Consider the following 19457-nt stretch of genomic DNA (forward strand, 5'->3'; position numbering starts at 1 on the left):
GATAGTTACTGCTGAACCACACTACGCATGACACATGGGGTTAAGTGCTTTGTGTCAAATGATTTCATTCATTTCTCCGATAACCATATAAAAAATACATATAAATGACGACGATTCCATTTACAAATGAAGAAAATCAACAGCCAGTAAGTTAGGGTTCAAGCTCAAGCAAAAGGATTCTGGGACCCATGTAATTAACCAATAAAATATGCTGCCTTCCCACAAATGATTAATGAAATAAAATGAATGTAAAAGGCATTTGCAGAATATGGATTAACGTTTCTCAATCAATTCTTACTGCTTTCTGGAAGAATCTCCTTGTCAAAACAACATAACCATTCTAGGGGATATAAAGTTAAATACAATGCAATTCCTGCACTCAAGAAGCTCACCGTGTGTGTGTGTGTGAGTGAGTAAGGTGGAGTAGAAGGGATAAGACAAGGAAAAGTATAAAAGCAAGAAAAGTGCACGAGTAATCTGCTTGAGGGGGCAGGGGTCAGTGCGGTAGGGGAGTTCAGGGAAGATTTCTTTGCTGGGCTGCGACCTCAGGAGCCCATGGGTGGCCAGGCCCTGGGACGCGGAGAGCTGGCACCGAGTGAAGGCTCTGCACATAATGTCTACAAGATCTTAACTTGTTCTCCTCTTTCTTGGTTTCACCCTCTTCTCCATAAAGCCAAGATAATCCTCTCTAATACTGCCTAGTTGAGGAGTTGCTAGGGTTAAAGGACATTATGTATGTGAAGTATTGCAAACAGGCGTGTGAAAATGGTAGGGGGTAGGTATCTGGGTGGCGAGTAAGGCAGAGAGGACAGCACACGTGGCCCAGCCAGCCAGACAGCAGACAAAGTCAGGATGGGTCACTGTGCGCGGGGGTCGTGGTGGGGGGAGGTCAGGTTCAACAGGGCCTTGTGTTCCAGGCCGCCAAGTGTAGGGTTTATTTTGAAGATAAGGAGGAGTTCCTCCAGGTTTTCCAGCAGAAATCGGATTTGATGAGTAACAATAATAAAAGCAAATACTTAATATTTACTATGTGCTAAGCTCAATTCCAAATTCTTTGTATGAACTCATTTAATCCTTGTATTCAAGCCTAAGAGGCCTCTGTTATTGCAACCCTAATTCTAGAGATGAGAAACCTGAGGCACAGGATAGGATGTTAAGGAGCTTGTCTCAAGGTCATGTGCCTACTAAGCAGAGAAGGCATGGTTCACATTCAGGTAATCTGTGTGTTCAGAGTCCAAGCACAGGACACTATGGTGTGGCCTCTCAAATGCTTAAGGAAAAACCGTACTTATGTGACATATCATCACAACTGTAGAACCAGATTTTCTTAAGTCCACACATGTAAAGCTGCATCACCTAAATCTACAAGATCCATGGACTTTTCAACAAGGACGGGGTACTTGCTCTCTGTTAGGTGCATTACATGAGCTTTCTTATTTGGGTATCCATGAAGTGTGTTATTTATTGCAGACGGTAGGAAGGTCACCACTCACACGAACCAGGGGCCGACATACTTTCTGTAAAGGGCTGGACAGCGAATATTTTAGGCTGTTTGGGCCAGATGGTCTCAACTAAAATGTCACTATGGCCCTGACGTGGCCAGAGGCACTCCATACACAAATGAGAGTGCCTGTGTTCAATAAAACTTTATTTACAAACACAGGTGGTGGGACAAAGTGGGCCATAATCTGCTAGCCCCTGCTACAGACCAACCTTAGGACCAACTAATATAGCGCTCCGCCAGCAGAGAAAGGGACTTGTGACAACCAGCACCCTTTGACCCTGAATGTCCTCTGGAAGGCTAAAGAAAGCCTAAAGGGGAATGACAACAGAGTGAGGCAAGCAATTTCAGGAACTGGAAATGGAGAGGAAAACAAAACAGACTAGAAGGAACAGGAGAGGTGTGATACCAATGACCTCAGGTACCACCCAGGCCCACGTGAGTCAGTATTTTATGGCCAGCTCCTTGAATTTAAACCGCTTTTTCCTAAGAAAATACTCTGCCTTTGCGGAAATAATCAAACGGGCACTGTTTCCAAGTAAAAGGTAAGACATTCACTGTTGATCAATTTTAAAGTTCTTTATAGAAAGTTCTTCTGTTGTTTTGGAACCTCCCACCCCACAGGCCCCCACATAAGGTCCCCGTCTGTCTTCCAGTCCCACCATCGCGGCGGAAAGGGCACCTTATGCTTCCCCGGCTTGTGAGGGACAACGGTGTGGTGGGCAGGCTGCTGGCCTGCCTCTTCCCACGCCTTCTCGGGAGCACAATCCTCAGAACGCTTCTCTGGGGGCAGAGTTAAGGCTTCTCCTCTCCATCCTCACTGACCTCACACGCCCTCGCTGCCAGAGAGTCTGATAGCATCAGGGAACACAGTGCTCTTTTTTGGCACTTGCGTTTTATTAAAAATAAATAAACTCATTCACAGTTCGAATGCAAATGAAATTAATTCACATATTCATTCGATTACTAGCTCCCGTCCTCCCCCAGCACTTGGTAAGTGACTCATTTGGGAAGAAACCTGATTCAGTGAAAACATATGTACGCTTTGCTTTCGAAGGAAATGAAATAACACTTTAATCTTGTTTCAGAAAACAAGCGTTTAGACATGGTTATGGCAGACGTGGCCCACAACGCAGTTTTGTAAGAGAAGAAAGTTCCTGATTTTGTTGAACTCTGCTTACGGTCAGAACAGAGAAACTCTGTCACCCCAGGCTCTTGCACTTTGGGTATCACTGGCAGTCAGACTCTGTATTTTAAGGAACACAAAGGAAAGAAATGACCGAGATGGTCGGTTTCCCTGGACCCTACTTCCTCCTTCTCATTCCTGGTGCGTGCTAAGAGGAAGAGCTGTGGTTCAGTGGCTTTGCTCGACTCCGCAGCTGGTCTCCCGACAGCAGGCAGGCGGGGTCTGCATGAGAGCACAACCACCATGCACACCCATACACACACGCACACACTTGTGCTTAGAAAGGCCCGTTGAGTGCTGGGCTCCCAATCTCATTTTCCTCAATCAGTTGGGTTGATTCCATGAATTGGCACTCAAAAGCACATGTCAAGGGAATATGTTCTAATTATAGAGGCCTCTATTTGGGAGAAGAAATACAAAGTCCCCTTTTCTTCTCCTTGAAACGCTAAAGACTTTCCTCATTAAACTCACATGCCTGGATAAAAATGCTAGTTTCTAAAGGCTTTAAATGGCTTAAGAGGCAGTGATGGACAAAGCACAGTCTCTAGAATTGGGGTCTGAATAGCGGCATGACCTTGGATAAGTTATTTAACGTATGTGAACATCAGTTTTGCCATTAGTAAAGTAAGAACGGTAATGGGGACCTGGTACAAAGGGACTAGCAGAGTGCCGAGCACAGAGTCCCCTAATAAACGACAGCTGCCACCGTCATCATCAACAATCATAATACTATCAACAGCATGGATAATTGATGATCTTTCCCCATAGTCTTTTAAAAGAAGTGTGGAAGGAGTGAAAAATGATTAATGCCTCCCCCCTTTGCCTACTCGATAACATATCTTTCTCCCCCAAATAAACAAAAACCAAACATATAAGCCAAGCAAAATATGAGAGGAAAAGCCAGGAATGAGAAGTGCAATCTTATTTCCATGTTTCTCTAATAGATTAGTAATTTGTTGGCACTAGCTCGGACAGAAAACAGATGGATCCAGCATTAGGCACAATGAAGGCAGCAGATGCTGGGCCAGCCCACCTCAGCTGGACGGGTCTTGCAGCCAAGTCCGAGAGCCCACAGTTTTCAAGTGGGTTCATCTTGGCACACCAGCTCCGGAAAATTGGTCACCAAATAAATTCAGATTTCAACCCACCAGGAGGTATATTCAAGCACCAGACAGAGGAAGAAGGAGCTAGACTCTATCTGAGTCACCATTATTTTAGGAGGATCACAAAAAATTCTGTACCTGACTCCGGAATATTTAAATTTGCTAGTTACAATCAATACTCCAAGCTTCCTGCTTTTTTGAACTATTAAGTGTTTCCACTCACATAAGAAGTTTTGCTTCTCAGTGTTACCATTCGACAATTCCTTATGAATCACTTCTACACGCAAGGCTCCGTATTATACCCCCATGCTATGGAGGGTAAAATGGTGCCCATATCACAGACCAGACACTCTACCCGGAGCAGGAAAAAATAAAATGGATTAATTAGCTATATATTATGATAAATATGTTTGTGAATTAGAGCTAAATAGGCATTTACCTTGTTGTTTAGTTAGTAATGTTCACCACTTCTTATAGCTGTCTACTATATAATATGATTTTTAGGTCATGTTTATAGAGATAGAATTTACATACAGTAACAATCCTATATGTCCTATAACCACCACGACATGGGGTATTTCTATATCATGACAAAAAATTACCGGTTTGTGGTCAATCCCACCCCCACCCATGGGAACCATTGATCTGATTTCCTACAGTTTTGCCTTCTCCCCAATGTCATATACAATCATACAGTATGTAGTCTTTTGTGTCCGGCTCTTTTCCCTTAGCATCACGCTTTTGAAATCCATCCACATTATTGCACACATCAGTGGCTTGTTCCCTTTTGTTGCTGAGTAGCATTCAATTCTGTGGACATCTGAGTTATTTCCAGGTTTTGGCAATTACGAACATTTGCACACAGGTCTTTGTGTGGACACAGGTTTCATTTCTCTTGGCAGGAATGAGAGTGCCAGGTTGTAGGGTAAGTGCATGTTTGACTTTATAAGAAACTCTACCAAAAAATGTATGAGTTAAAAAAAAATGTATGAGTTCTAACTGTTCTACATCCTTGATATTGTCAATTAAAAAAAATGAGCCATTCCAGTAGGTGTCAAGTGGATATCACTGTGGCTTTAATTTTCATTTCCCTAACAAAGAATGACTTTGAGCATTTTTCACATGTTTATTTGCTGGTTACCATATTTCAGTAAGATCCTTTCTGTGTTAAAAAAAAAAAAGTTATATTTCAAAAACCTTCTTCCAACTCTAGCTTTCTACACAGGCTGATAACACAATATTGCTCTTTTAGATATTACTTTGGAGGGAAAATGACTGAGTAGATATGAAGACCACAAAAGCAGGTTCAAAATGAAAGCTGACTTACCTTCAGTTGCATTAAATCCTACTATTTGTGGGAATGGAGAGAATTTGTTTTGGAATTGGTATTTATGGCAACATATCTTCCCTAGATCAACATGCGTTTTAAAAAGTCTTCACAATATAAGAGAAATAACCATATTGCACAAAGCTTGGAACAGAGGGGGAAAGGCCGACTACCTCACAGTATGGCTTCAGTGGCTCACTTTTGGTGGTTCTTTCCATATGTTACATAACGGGACCCCTTTAAAAATTTAATTATACAGGGGCACCTGGGTGGCTCAGTCATTAAGCACCTGTCTTCGGCTAAGGTCATGATCCCAGGGTCCTGGGATAGAGCCCCACATCGGGCTCCCTGCTCAGTGGGAAGCCGGCTTCTCCCTCTCCCTCTCCCCCTCCCCCTACCTGTGTTCCTTCTCTTGTGGTCTCTCTCCGTCAAACAAATAAAATCTTAAAAAAAAATTTAATTATACAATAATGCAAGTTCGGTGCAGAGAATATAGACGCACAGAGAGAAATAGACAAAAATGATCCTTCGTTTTACCTCCTAAAGATAGATTATGCACTGAGTCATCAACCCCAACCCCGTGAAGCATCAAGGTAGGGTTGAAAAGGTACCAGTGTCTCTGGAACTCTCCATCTTCATCTTTGTCAGAAATAGTTCTTAAGGGCCTCTTACATCCTAGCTCTGTGCAAATGGCTGGGGATTCAGCAGCAAACGAAGGCAAAGAGCTGACATTCTGGTGGCAAGAGACAGGCAAAGAAGGAAGTCTAGACCCTATCATGTGGTGCCAGTGAGTGCCCTGAAGAAACATGGCAGCAGATTTATACAGAGTGGTGAGGGGAGGCGTCCCTGCCGAGGAGACTGAGGAGAGCCACTCCGGGGAAGGGGGCCTCTTAGGAAGAAGTGCATCTTCAGAGAAACAACTGTTATGGAGGCTGACATCATACAGGCCCAAGGGACGGACGGGCACCGTCAGATACCAGCAGCACCTGACTCCCCGGCGGTGAGTGCGGAAGAGAGCACAGGCCCTCAAGGAGCAGGGGGGTAACCGTCTGCTATGTGTGACCTTCAGAAAGCCACTTGTCACTCCCGAGTTCAGTTTCCTCATCTGTAAAAAGGGTATAATACAAGTTTATCTGTCCCATGAGGTTGCTGTGGGGAAAAAAATAATAATAACTGTAACTACTGTTGGATGCTGACAGTCAATAAATAGAACCTTTCAAGGAACAGAGAGAAACTGTTCCAGTATTAGTAACTTTTTAATCAGTGAAATTCTTTTTTTATATATTGCATCATAGGTCGGTTTTTACTTTCATCACGTACAGACATTCAAATTTATTTCTCAAACCGAGTAGAAGTAAACATTGACATTAAAAAATGTAAAAAGGTATTATCTCAAGTCAATAGCAAAATTTAGTGTAAAACAGTAAAATCTCTATGGTAAGAAATGAAAGAGTCTCAGGGTCACCACTGTCACGCCCTACCTGAGCACCTCTGTCCTCCCTGTGCTCTGTGCACGTGGGGACAGCACTGCCTGGAGGGGGAGCTCTGACCTGCTTCCCCTGAGGGCTGAGAGGGACCCTCACCCATTTGTCACTTGTCACTCAATAAAGCCATTTCTTTTCAAACATTTGAAAAAAGTGGCCGAGCTGTGAGCCCGAGGAAAAGGCACCTTGCTAAGATGTCAAGTAAAGCTGAATGTCCACAGCTGTATTTCTACAGTGCTCTCCAGGATTGTCATGACCAAGCCCTGTCTTAGAGGAACAGCCCACTGGATGATTTCGCAACGATGTGCTTCTTCAGCGAGGGGAGTGGAGGCAGCACTCTTGAGTGCTGTTGGTTTTAATTAGCAAGGGAAAAGAGTTTTGCACTGGTCAAAATTAAAGCTGCTTTATGTTTTTTTTTTTTTTTCCTTTTTTAAATTTTAAGTTGATTTGTAGTTTAAATTTTCTTCACTCCTTCCTAAATTCCTGGGTTTTGATAAAATTGTGATGGTTATCGGTCTATTAAGAAAAATTCAGGCTTAAATCTTATAACATGAAAACTAAATTTGAGCATCAAAAGAAAACTGCATTAACAATCTTTCACTGTAAACTGACCTACTTCAATTTCTTTTTCCCAATATCAGTGAGATAGAGATTTGGAATATTTCTTTATTCTTTCTTTTTTTTTTTTTTTTAAAGATTTTATTTATTTATCGACAGATAGAGAGCACAAGTAGGCAGAGTGGCAGGCACAGGGAGAGGGAGAAGCAGGCTCTCTGCTGAGCAGGGAGCCGGACGCGGGGCTCGATCCAGGACCCCAGGACCATGACCTGAGCCGAAGGCAGCCGCTTAACCGACTGAGCCACCCATGCGCCCCTGGACTATTTCTTTAACAACAAAACAATATAGAACATGGAATTGACACTTGCCTAGTACTGTTGATTTAACCATAAAATAAGGCTACGGTGATATGGTAATAGGAGGCTATAATTTGTCATGTGTATCACAACCGGTTTCAAGGGGGGAAAAATGAGTTAACTGAACAGGGAGTGAGAAAGCAGCCTTTGGAAAGCCAAAGAACAGGATGTGGTCAGTCTGCAGCACTGTCCAGGGGAAACATGAATCCACGGGGCAGACGGCATCTCACCTCTTTCGAAGAGAGGCTGAATTTAGCGTAATTCAATAATAAGACTGAGATTCAGGACTTAAAATAGTAGAGACTGAAATCCTGGGTCATGGTGACACCAAGGATGTCATGGGCCTATAAGGTACTCTAAAGTAGCTAGGGGCCGCAATGAGTGACATTTATGCGTTGATCCTCTTCAACTGAAACAGATGTAACATTATTAATGTCTGATTCACTATTTTGGAACTGCACATTTCAACTAGGTATGATTTGGAGTTTTCTGAATGCATTGAGAAATATATTTTAATGAAGGGAGAAGGAATATTTCAGAAGGCATTTCTTTTAGAAAAAAAAAAAAAAAAACCAAATCTTTAAACTCTGGAAGAAAATACCTTTTATCAAGTAATTTAGAAGTAAAAGTCTCAGGGCACCTGGGTGGCTCAGTCGGTTAAGCGTTCAACTCCTGGTTTCGGCTCAGGTCATGATCCCAGGGTCTTGGGATGAAGCCCCGTGTTGGGCTCTGTGCTCAGCGGGGAGTCTGCTAGAGATTCTCTCCCTCTCCCATTGCCTCTCCCCCTACTTGCACGTGCGTGCACACTCCTTCTCTAAAATAAATAATTAAATCTTAAAAAAGTAAAGAAATAAAAGTCTCATCAGGCTCACCTACTTAAAAGATCCCTGCTTCCTAAGACACACACTATACAAATTAAGGCATAAACCCAGGGCTGTATCAGTACACAACCTGTGCAGCTGTATGTGGTGGCCCAGACACTCTCGTACAAGTGAGTGAGAACTGAGGGGAATCTAAGCTCAGAATTATTTAGTTGCCCAAGGTAAAACTGCTTATTTATAGCAAAATTAAGGCTAGATGCCCCTTTTCTGCAAATAGTGACAAATATGCAAAAGATATTTGTGGTCAGGGTGACAGACACTGTTCTAGGGAACACAAAAACAAGATGGTCTTTGTTCTTTCACCTTTATAGGTGAAATTTGTTTCAGCTCTCTTTCCCCCAAATTCATTAATAATTAACATGTCAATTACATAACTCCTTTCTATTATTAAAGCAAGTCTCTATGGCCCTACTTGGAAACCCTATTTTATAGGGGTAGTTACTACATGTACTTGCTTGAAGGTAGAAAAGTACTATTTCAATAAAATATACTGCAATTAAACATTTTCAAACATTTAGATTGGATTCATTCCATTTGTATATTTAATAATTCAGATTTTACAGTATTAATATACATTTCTAAAAATTTCCTTAACTTCATAGAAACTTTTTTTCTTCATCTCTAGTATCTTTGATGTATTTCTAAGCCTGTATTCCCAAAATGTTCCTTGTTCCTCGAGTAGTTTGTCTTTTGTCTCTTCAGTGGGTCACTGAACGAATGAACCAGCAAGGAGGGGGTACGTCAGAGGCATGGGACTATGTGAGTGGTGTCTGAAGTCTCCCTTGATTTGAACCCTGGCTCTAATACTTACTAGCTGTGGGACTGTGGGTCAATTACTTAAACTGCTCATTTGCAAAATGCGGATAACGTCACAGCTTCCCATTAATTAAGAAAACAGGTAAGTCTGCCTGAATTTGAATCCTGGCATGACCACTGTGTATCCTGGTGAAGCTGTTTACCTACGGTATGCTTCAGTTTCTTCATCTGCCGAGTGGAATAATAATAATATCTATCACAGAGCATGTTGTGAGCATTAAATGAATTAGTCTATGGAAAACATTTCAGGGTCACCAGGGTGGCTCAGTCAGTTGAGCATCCGACTCTTGATTTCGGCTCAGGTCGTGATCTTGGGGTTGAGAGATCGAACTCTGGGTCTGGCTCCGTGTTCAGCAGGGAGTCGGCTTAGGATTCTCCCTCTGCTCCCCCCCCCTACTCTCTCTCTCAAGTAAGTAAATAAATAAAATCTATAAACAAACAAACAAAAAACCCACCTCAAACAGGACCCAGGACACAGTAATAAAATGCTGGTTGTTATTACTAAATAACAATTTTGGAGAAGCCACTCCTGAGAGTAAAAAGGCTTAAAAAAAGATTGTACGATATCTTCCTCTGAGAGCTCTTAAAAACAAAACTTACCCAGAAGAAAGTTACCTACTTTGGATCAGAAACAAAAGATGGGACTAATGGCCTCTGTGGGTCACACACAAGTGATTCTTTTCAGAGACCTTCAAACATGTAACACAAAATTGTAAGCTGAATGCTTTACTAATTTGAGTAGTTAATTAGGAGGAGGAAGAAAAAAAATGTTTCATTTGTGTCATACTTAGAAGGATCAACAAAGAAACACAAAAGTAAGGACATTTGTTGAATTGAACAATATGTTACAAGCGTTCGTGTCCTGTGATTTAGTGTTTGCTGGAGAATACAAGGAGGAAAGGCAAACAATTCTGAGTTGAACACAGAGTAGCAGGCCACTGATTTTAAGCACATAGCACTGGGAGCCAGTCAAGGGACCCAGGAGGATGCACACCTCGGAGTGGATGTGTGCGAGAGGTCACCAGGGAGAAGGAGAAACAGCAGATAGGACAGATATGCAGGCACTCATTTTCAAAGTTACAAAGCGTTGAGTATGCAAATTATCCTCATTATTCTAAATGGTTTCGAGTATCAACCTACACTCAGCATTTTTGCCTTAAAAGAAATACCTTCTTGACTATATAGCCAAAATGTTATGTAGTGGATCCAGCAGGTTGCATTGATATAAAAGGCTGTGGAGTTGAAGCAAGATTTAGACTGTAGAACATTAGAATTGGAAGCAAATTCCAAAGTAACATGATCAAATTTTCTCATTTTCTAGAGGAAGAGTAATTCCCAAAGAGAAAGCAGTTTTCCAAGGACACATAGCAGTTAGGATGAGAACCCTCACAGGTTCAGTGCTCTTAAATTATGAATCTTAATGTTCAATTATTCCAGAAAACTGAGGGTTTTATTCGAAGAAATCCATTCTATAGAAATGGCCCTTCCTGCTATTAACTCCAAAGCATAAGCGCTTAACTGTTCACAAAAGACTCATCAGATAGTCAAGGTTCTATCTTCCCTTATTCTGAGAACAGTAGAGGATGAGGTTGCAAGAGTGAATTATTTAAGAGAAGACAGACCAATTTTGAAGATTATACGAAGCCCTCGTGAGTTTTAGCAGCTAAGTCCCAGACCTTTAGCCACTCCCAATTCTGAGAACAATAGGCTCTGACCTTGTCTCCAATTACATTCTGAGCCCAAGTCCTCATTTTCTGTGTATATCACAGCTGCTTTTCTGACTTTCACTCAAGTTTTCTCCTTTCCACAAGGGTCAAAGAAACCAGTTTTGAAGAGAGCCGCCGGATGGGGTCCCGTGGGCAGTGATGCGGTCTTCCACCTGAGCGCCTCACTGACCTGCCTCAGCGCAGCGACAAATGTCTCCATGTCACAGCCTCCTGGGGCTGCCAGGGAACGGGAACAGGGCAGACTGCCACTGTCAGGTGAGACCTAAATTCCTAGGGTTTTACTGAAATTAGTATCACGGGAAGCCATTAATGACATGGTGTAAAGGGAATCAAGCAAAACACAAAGTCTACATCCACTCCACGTATGGACAAAGGCAGGAAGGGGCGAACCACAAAGTTTTGTTTTGGGGGTTCTAGTATCGTTTTTCCTAACAACAGAAAGAGTTGGGATGTAAAATAATAAAGCAACTCGACAAAAGGAAACCATGTGATGTTGGGAATATTGACGGTGCTGATGATCTTTCAGAAAGCAATCTTCAAGAACAAGGCAAATACATTGATAACTCCATTTTCAAACCATGAAGTACTATAAATAGAAAGAAAAGCTTTCCTGAGGAACACTGGGTGAAAAGTCAAGAAGGTGCCAAGGCCTTCTCAGAGGATCGTCTCGCCTTGTGAGGGCTGGCTTCATGGCTGGAGACGCTCAACGAACCTCGACAGAGCTCAGTGGTTTGCTAAACACACACAAACATCTTCATAGAAGAAGACTTTATTTAACAGGAGGAGACCTGACTTGACTGTTGTTTTACTACAATTTCCTAGTGGGCATTCATCATCTTCACTCGGAATATTCCTGATATTTTTGAGGAAACTCTGGGAATTGCGCCAGATTTTCTTATTCTAAATTATCCATTAATGTCTAATTTAAATAAACAAAACATAAAGAAGGTGCGAAATTCAAATGTCTTACTGCCAGAAGTGTCTTAGAAAAAAAATATATCAGGTTAAAAACCTTGATAAAAGGATCCTACATGTACATGACAAAACATACATCAAATTCCAGGAAGGCAGAATGTAAACAGTGCATTTTGGGCATGGTTCCATTACTTTTCGACTCTTGCCTTACCTTCCTTTTTTTTTTTTAATTTTAAAGATTTTATTTTATTTTTTTAAAGATTTTATTTATTTATTTGAGAGAGAGAATGAGACAGAGAGAGAGAGAGATCATGAGAGGGGGGAGGGTCAGAGGGAGAAGCAGACTCCCTGCCGAGCAGGGAGCCCGATGCGGGACTCGATCCAGGGACTCCAGGATCACGACCTGAGCCAAAGGCAGTCGCTTAACCGACTGAGCCACCCAGGCGGCCTAAAGATTTTATTTTTAAGTAATCTCTACACCTAACGTGGGGCTCAAACTTACAGCCCCGAGGTCAAGAGTTGCCTGCTCCACCAACTGAGCCAGCCAGTTGCCCCCTATCCTTTTTGAAAGACATGTCCATTTCAGGCTTTGTTCTGTCTTTGCAGAGTAAGACTGGTACCGACTGAGAAAATGAGAGCTGCTTTTTACTGGACGCAGAACTTTGGAGACAAACTGGGAGTGGATGTCATGAGACAACACCCTTCTGAGTACTGAGCACACTGTTACAAAGATAGTTATGGAGAGACGGGGGACACAGTCAGAATTCAACATAATGAAACCCATGTTTTAAATTAGAAACTTTTTGAAGACAAGGCCTGTGTCTATTTCTCAACAAGCATTTCAAACTACATCACAGAAACGGATTTACTCCTTTATTAGTAACACACATATTAAAGAGCAGTTACCATAGCGTCTGATGTATGAATGCTTAATGAATACTTGCTATAATTATTCTTCCCATCTGGGCAACTGAAGGACTGTGGGTTTGCATTAACTTTACAAATCTGTCAGGTAACAAATAATGGGATCTTAAAAGGTTTTTATATTATTAAGACCTTGAAGGACTAACATATTCACAAACCTTCTACAGCCTACTGCAATGCATTTTTGAGAAACAGTGTTTACCTTGTGGTCCATACTGGCTCATCTGTGGACCATAAGTCCCACTTGAGTTACTCTGCTGAAAGCTACTGATTCCAGGATGCATCTGGCCTCCAGGAGAAGGATGAGGCGACATGGATGGTCCTGTCTGTTGAGGTCCATACTGAGACATCTGAGGGTTTCTTTGTGTGCCTGCCATAAAACCTAGGTGGGAAATAAATGGAAATATATAAGTGCAGGTGACAAAATGGACATGGAATTGTGTGGAAAGTGGATGGGGGAGAAGATGGGTGCTGTGAGACTACCCTAAAGAAACATCTAAAGGTGTCTCAACCCCAAAGTGGGTCCTCTGGGCCTCCCCCAGTCCTAACTCTGAAAGCCCATTAGAGTTTCTGCGAACCCAGTGGATCATGGGCTTGAGCTAGGGAAAGGAGAAGAGAGAGAAGAGGAAGCAAGCTTAACCTCTCTTGGGAGATGAGGCCCCTACAAAAAGCAACAGTAACACCCTGGCCCCCCTTACGCTGCCAGCCTTTCATTCCTGCCAGGCCAGACACGTTGTGAGCGCCCTCTCAGAGCCCCTGCACCCGATCTCTGGGATGCAGGTCTCTGGCCACCTAAACATCCCGCCCCTCTTCTCAAGGTTGGGCCAGTATCCTGCTCCCCCCTGCTCGGAACTGCTCAGAACTGCTCTGCCCCCTGATCTCCTGAGTAATGATCCTTCACCTTGACTCCTAAAGTGCTGCAGACCCACGAACCCCAGCTCATACCACCCCTTACGGGTACACTGTGAACAAGGGGTGGGTTTGGAGCAGATTCTGCTATTCCAAAACAGAACTCTGACCTCCTCCCGCAAACCTACCATGCCTGGGGTCTCCCGGTCTCTACCAATGGCACCAGAACTCACCCAGACGCTCCTGTCAGAATCCCCTGACTCCCGGGATTCCCTCCTCCCTCCCCTTGTTCTCCAGGTACGTGCCCATCTTGTTGCCTGCCCTTCTGGAATGTCTCTCGGGCTGCTCTTCCGCTCTTCCACTCCTGCAGAAGCCTGGCCTGCTACCATCTTCCTCCTCAAGCCCCAACTCTACTCAGCTCTCTCAGCCTCAACCACCACCCACCCCCCCTTTGCTCCTTTCCCTTGCTTTCCACAAAGCTGCCAGAATCATCTTTCAGGAATAAAAAAGGAGATCAGAGCGTATCTTTTCTGCATGAAACCCCTCAAGGCTTCCCAGGAACCTGGGAACCAAATGCAAACCTCTGACCACGGCCTGTGGCCTCCTCCGTGGTTAAGCGTTGCTGCTCTCACTCTGACCCCATGTCCTGTGGCTCCTTGCAGGTAACATCAACAAAGCATTATTCTCTCCTGCTCCCCCTCCTGAGAATGCTCTTCCACCTGCTGATTTCTGCTCACCTCCAAGTCCCCTTCCTGGGCTGCATGCCCTGGGGCTGCACCACCCTGGCCATTTCTCACTTGAGTTTCTTCACAGCGCTTCTCATAACCCGCCATCATTTTACTGTATTTGGGACTCACTTAGCCTTCCTGTGCCCACTAAAACCTCAGCTCCGTGAGGGCAAGGATCATGTCTGTCCCACTAGTGCGTCCAAACGTGGCAGCAGGGTGTCTGGCACATGGTAGGTTAACTATTTATTGAATGAATATTAAATTCCTCATGCACTCCACAGACCGCGGTGCACAACAAAGTAGGTGCTTAGCTGGTAGTTGTCCAAATGGATAAAGAAAATACATCTTTAAATGATGCAGGATCATCATGTCAAGGTATATCCACATCATCAGTAGTTTGGGTAAATATAAGCGAGTATGTAGAATGAGCCGTGGAAGACTCATGTAGACATGTAGACAGAGTACCCCAAATCAAGACCTGTCTTTAAGAAAAAGCTGACACCATCAAACCAGCATACTAAGGAAGGGCAGTTTGATCAACTCCCAGAACCCAGGAGTCTGGGTTGGTGAGAGTTCTCACACGTCATGTGAAGGCTCCAGTATGCTGCCGAGTGGGGGAGGCTGGTTTATTCCAGAGAACCTAGAGCAGTCGTGGCCGAAGAGTCTCTGAGGCAGCTGGAGGGAAGATGATACCCAGATCCAAAGGCAGCTTCAACTTAGGGGGATAAATGAGGTTGGACTTTTATACAGGCCATGGTTTATATTTCAGTTAGGAAAAAAAAAAAGATCTTTCAACATTGCTTCTGTCTAAAGAGTTAAGATATAAAATACAAGTAAGTAGAGCTGTTCCCTATTATCCTATTCCATTTATTTATAAAGATAAGTCTTATGAAATTGGGCTCAATTGGCAGCTCCCAGATATAAATCATCACAGAAAATGTTTGCTTTTTTAAATCCGAAAACAAACAGAAATCAGAGCACTAAAATTACTATAAATGATTGCATCTTAAGATGTTTCATGAAATATTTATCTAAGCTTTACTATAAAATTCTCAAGAGTTTCATATAGAGTCCTGTTTAATAAAAAATGTGTTTAAATTCCATACAGATTGTGTGGGTTTGTCTTTCTTTCTTTTAGAGAGTGACTGCTATCGTCTTCATTAAAGAAAGTAACACAGGTCCTTTTCTTGGGCATTAAATTTCACTTCAACCATGAAAGTCTTCATGCTGAAGGATTTAGAACCTCTGATGATACAGTCCATCTTTGGGTTCCTGCTGCCTCTGGGACACTTAACAGGCTTAAGGTTTGTTCAGATGAGTTCTAACAATTCTTACCTGGGCAAGTTATTTCTTTATTTCTATTTGCTCAGTCCTTAAAAATATATATGCCATGTTCCATTTGAATTATCTGACTCATCACTGGCAGAAAATCAAGTTTGTGAAAGATTCCAGAAGAAGTAGAATATTAACGCAAATTCAAATGGAATATGTCACAGCGTCAAATGCCACAACCCAGAGACAAGGTTCTATGGGGTATGGAATCCACTCTCCTTCCACAGAAATTAAAATTGTGAAGCTATTTTTCTGTGTATTGCTTTTGCAATGGCACCACTTACAAGAGCTTTCTGAAATCTCGTTTTATGTTTTGGACGAGACTCATCTCTTTCCATGTATTCCCCAAGACAATGAAAGGAGAAGGTGATGTCACTTGCCTGACTCCCTTCTGAGCTAAAATCACCTAATGGCAGTCAACTGGGAACACGAGGCCTACAGTACAGTCTTGTTTGCGTCGCTAGCTCAGCATCTTCTTGGGGAGACAGGTACGTAAAGAAACATCTTACAGTGGGCACTGATTGAACTAGCTGTGAGACCTTAGGCAAATCAGAATTTATCTGAGCCTCGGTTTCCACATCTTAAAATGAAGATGAGTGGTAAGATCAACCGGAATACCATGCAAAAGTGTTTGGTGCTCTAAAATGGGATATAGAAAAGGGACTGGATGCTACTTTCCTGCTTTATGAAGTGCCACGAATATCTTTCAACTCCTGAATACCCCATCTATTCAGATGTACCTTCTAGCTAGAGTGAACAAGCTAGCTTTTATACATTTTTTTATTTAAATATGTGGAATCCATGTTACTCTAGTACTTGTGTAACTGTCTACAAATTCAAAATATGATACAAAAGTTTAGGAACATATACATACAGTCGTCTCCCTTTACCTGCGGGAGTGGGGTGGGTTGGGGAGGGGAATATGTTCCAAGACCCCCAGTGGATGCCTGGAGCTGCGGATGGTACAGAGCCCTACATATACTAGGCTTTTCCCTATGCAAACACGCCTATGATAAAATTTAATTCATAAATTGGGCACAGTTAAGAGATGAACAGCAATAACTAATACAGAATAGAACAATTACAACAAAATACTGTAACAAAATCTGTATGAATGTGGTCTCTCTCTCTCTCTCTCAACATCCTGTACCATACCCACCCTTCTTCTTTCTGGGATGATGTGAAACGATAAAATGCCCACAGGAGGAGATGAGGGTGTGAGGGGTATGACGCAGGGGTTGTGACGTAGCATTAGCCACTACTGACCGTCTAATCCTATGTCAGAAGGAGGATCATCTGCTTCTGGAGTGTGGCTGGCTGCGGAGACTGGGAAAGTGAAAGCACGGAGGGGAGTGGGGGTGTGGAGGGAGGGACTACTGCATCCCTCTCTCTTACCACTGAGTTCCCCGCGCCAGGGGCAATGGTTTGTAATGTATCTTTTTGGAGGTGTTTTATAATTTGTGTTTGATTTTGTATTTCTCTTATCATGAGTAAAGGGGAACATTTTGCTTAGTAGCTGTTTTTTGTTCCTTTCCTAGAACCATTTATATCATTTGCCCACCTTTCTGTTAGTCACTCTACATCCTGACTACGAGGTATTTCATCTTGCAGATACAGCTTCTATTACGCAACAGTGATACGGCTCACCGAAGCTCTTGTATCTGCAATCCAGGGGGAATGTGGTCCTTCACTGAGATCAACAGTAGCAAGGACCACGGGCTGTCTTAGCAGGAAAGCGGTATGATCTGACTTACATTTCTGAAAGCTAATTCTGTTATAACCTGCAGCATGAAGAAAGGACTGCAGGAGACCAGTGAGGACGCAAGTAAAGTGATCTGTAACATATAATCACAGTTACATGCTGGCTGTAATCCTACCAAAAAAGGTTTCCATTATGGACAGAACTGTATTCTCAAGAGGTTCCTGACTATTACCATAGTCTAAACAAGTTGATGAAAAATTTGAAGACAAAAGTTGGCTAAAAAGGAAACATTTCTACTTTTCATTCTCAAGATAGAAACTCTGCATGTCTATTATTTGCATCCTCATCTGTAGAACAGGGGCAATTGCATCTACTTCACAGAGATGCTGTGGGGATTAAATGAGAGAATATCGTGGGTGCCCGGAACAGCGGGCTTTCAGTAATTAGTAGCTGGTACTACTACACATTCACAAAAGAAAAGCAAGAGCAGCAGCTCGTGAGGCCACGAGGGCACTGAGCTGGGCGGCTGGCCCTGGCCTCCCGCGTCTGCCGAGCACAGAACCTGTCTGGTTGCAGTCCCGCCAGCTGTTCAATGGGGAGGAGAAGGAGGGAACACAGTCCTTACAGGGACACTTCTAGCTCTAGTTCTCAATTCTGCCTTCAGCACGTTTTTCCCTAGGAAAAATCTAATCAAGTTTGTGATTTCCATGTATATTTATTTGGGATACTTCTTGCTTTGTTTTGATTTTAACCTTTGTTTTGAATGAAATAAATGTAAAAATGTTTCCAAAAACCAAATTTCAACCAAGAATTTTCTACCTATTTATGGAGACATATTTATTTGATTGTATTTTGCTTCTTTTAGAAAGATTATAAAACGACAGCTTGCGACATAGTTTATGAATAGAAAAACTGACAGCTGAGAGAATAAAGCTGCTTTTTAAAAAAGGTGTGAAGTTTCGCTGGTTACAAGCCATCTGAATTTAGAAAACCAAACTTTCTAGTAAGGGAAATTTAGAAAGTACAAAATTCATTTCTTATATATTATGAAAGTATATTTTATTACTGGGTGTATTATGGAATTGTATGCCCCAAGTAAGTAACTAATGTGGGGAAATACAAATTTTGGATTATAAATGAGATAATGATTATTTACATTATACAAAGTACTTATTGAAAAATCATAGAAACTGCCTATGAAAATATCCCTTATATATTTCATCTGTACCATAAATCCACAGAAAGTCTATATAAATGAATTCGCTATTTCTGAGTCCTTCACTACATGTGTATACAGACACACACGCTTGTACTACCACGTTCCAAACGAAAAGGTGCACTTCTGATATGAAACATCAGAGCTGCCCTTTGCTGGGGGGGACAGAGAGAGAAAGCTACACCCTCAGAGCAAAGGAAACACGCCGCGTCTGTTTGCAATCATGAGATGTGGGTCAGGAGCTGCCTCTACGACCCACTGTGTGGACCCACGGGCTCGCTTGTGTGTAACCGCACCACCTTCCTTCCCCCCTTCCAGGATCATTCTGAGAGTGAAATAAGGACAGCATATGCAGAAGTGCTTTTCTAAACCGAAAGCCACCATGAGGACACCAGACAAAAGCATGACTGTCTCCTTTGCAGTGATGCCGCGAGCCCTTCCTTCCCCATGCGAGCTCGGATCTCAGCGATCACACTAGGGGACTCAACACAACAGCCTGACACACACCTTCTCCCAGCGAGCTCCAATTCTACTCTGACACTCACGGAAGGTGGGGAGGATGAGACAGCCCTGAGAAAAAGGACACGATATGATCCTTGTCTTGGAAGAACTTAAAATAAAACCTATCACACAGGGAACGATGACCAAGGGAGCCGATGAAGCCACGGAACCCGGGGGCGGGCAGCACCAGCCCTCACGACGTCCTGCCCCCTCGCCCACCAACATCCATGTCCACGCCCCAACCTCCTGCGTTTTGCTCTCAGCAGAAGGGGATCTTTCACTCATACGCAAGGCCCACGCCTTCACTTATGCTCTGAATCCCGTCCTTCCTCATCGCTCCAGGGATTTGTC

General features: G+C 42.9%; 1 protein-coding gene across 1 annotated transcript in view; it reads right to left on the reverse strand.

Moving 5' to 3' along the window:
* Nucleotides 1–19457, reverse strand: part of ARID1B (AT-rich interaction domain 1B) — a 440657-nt gene that overhangs the window by 63429 nt on the left and 357771 nt on the right. The window contains exon 8 of the mRNA XM_044917512.1: nt 12981–13160. Coding sequence (XP_044773447.1) covers nt 12981–13160 — 180 coding nt within the window. The remainder of the gene's footprint in view (nt 1–12980; nt 13161–19457) is intronic.

Source organism: Neomonachus schauinslandi, chromosome 8 (assembly GCF_002201575.2).
Source record: "Neomonachus schauinslandi chromosome 8, ASM220157v2, whole genome shotgun sequence".
Taxonomy (NCBI): Eukaryota; Metazoa; Chordata; class Mammalia; order Carnivora; family Phocidae; genus Neomonachus; species Neomonachus schauinslandi.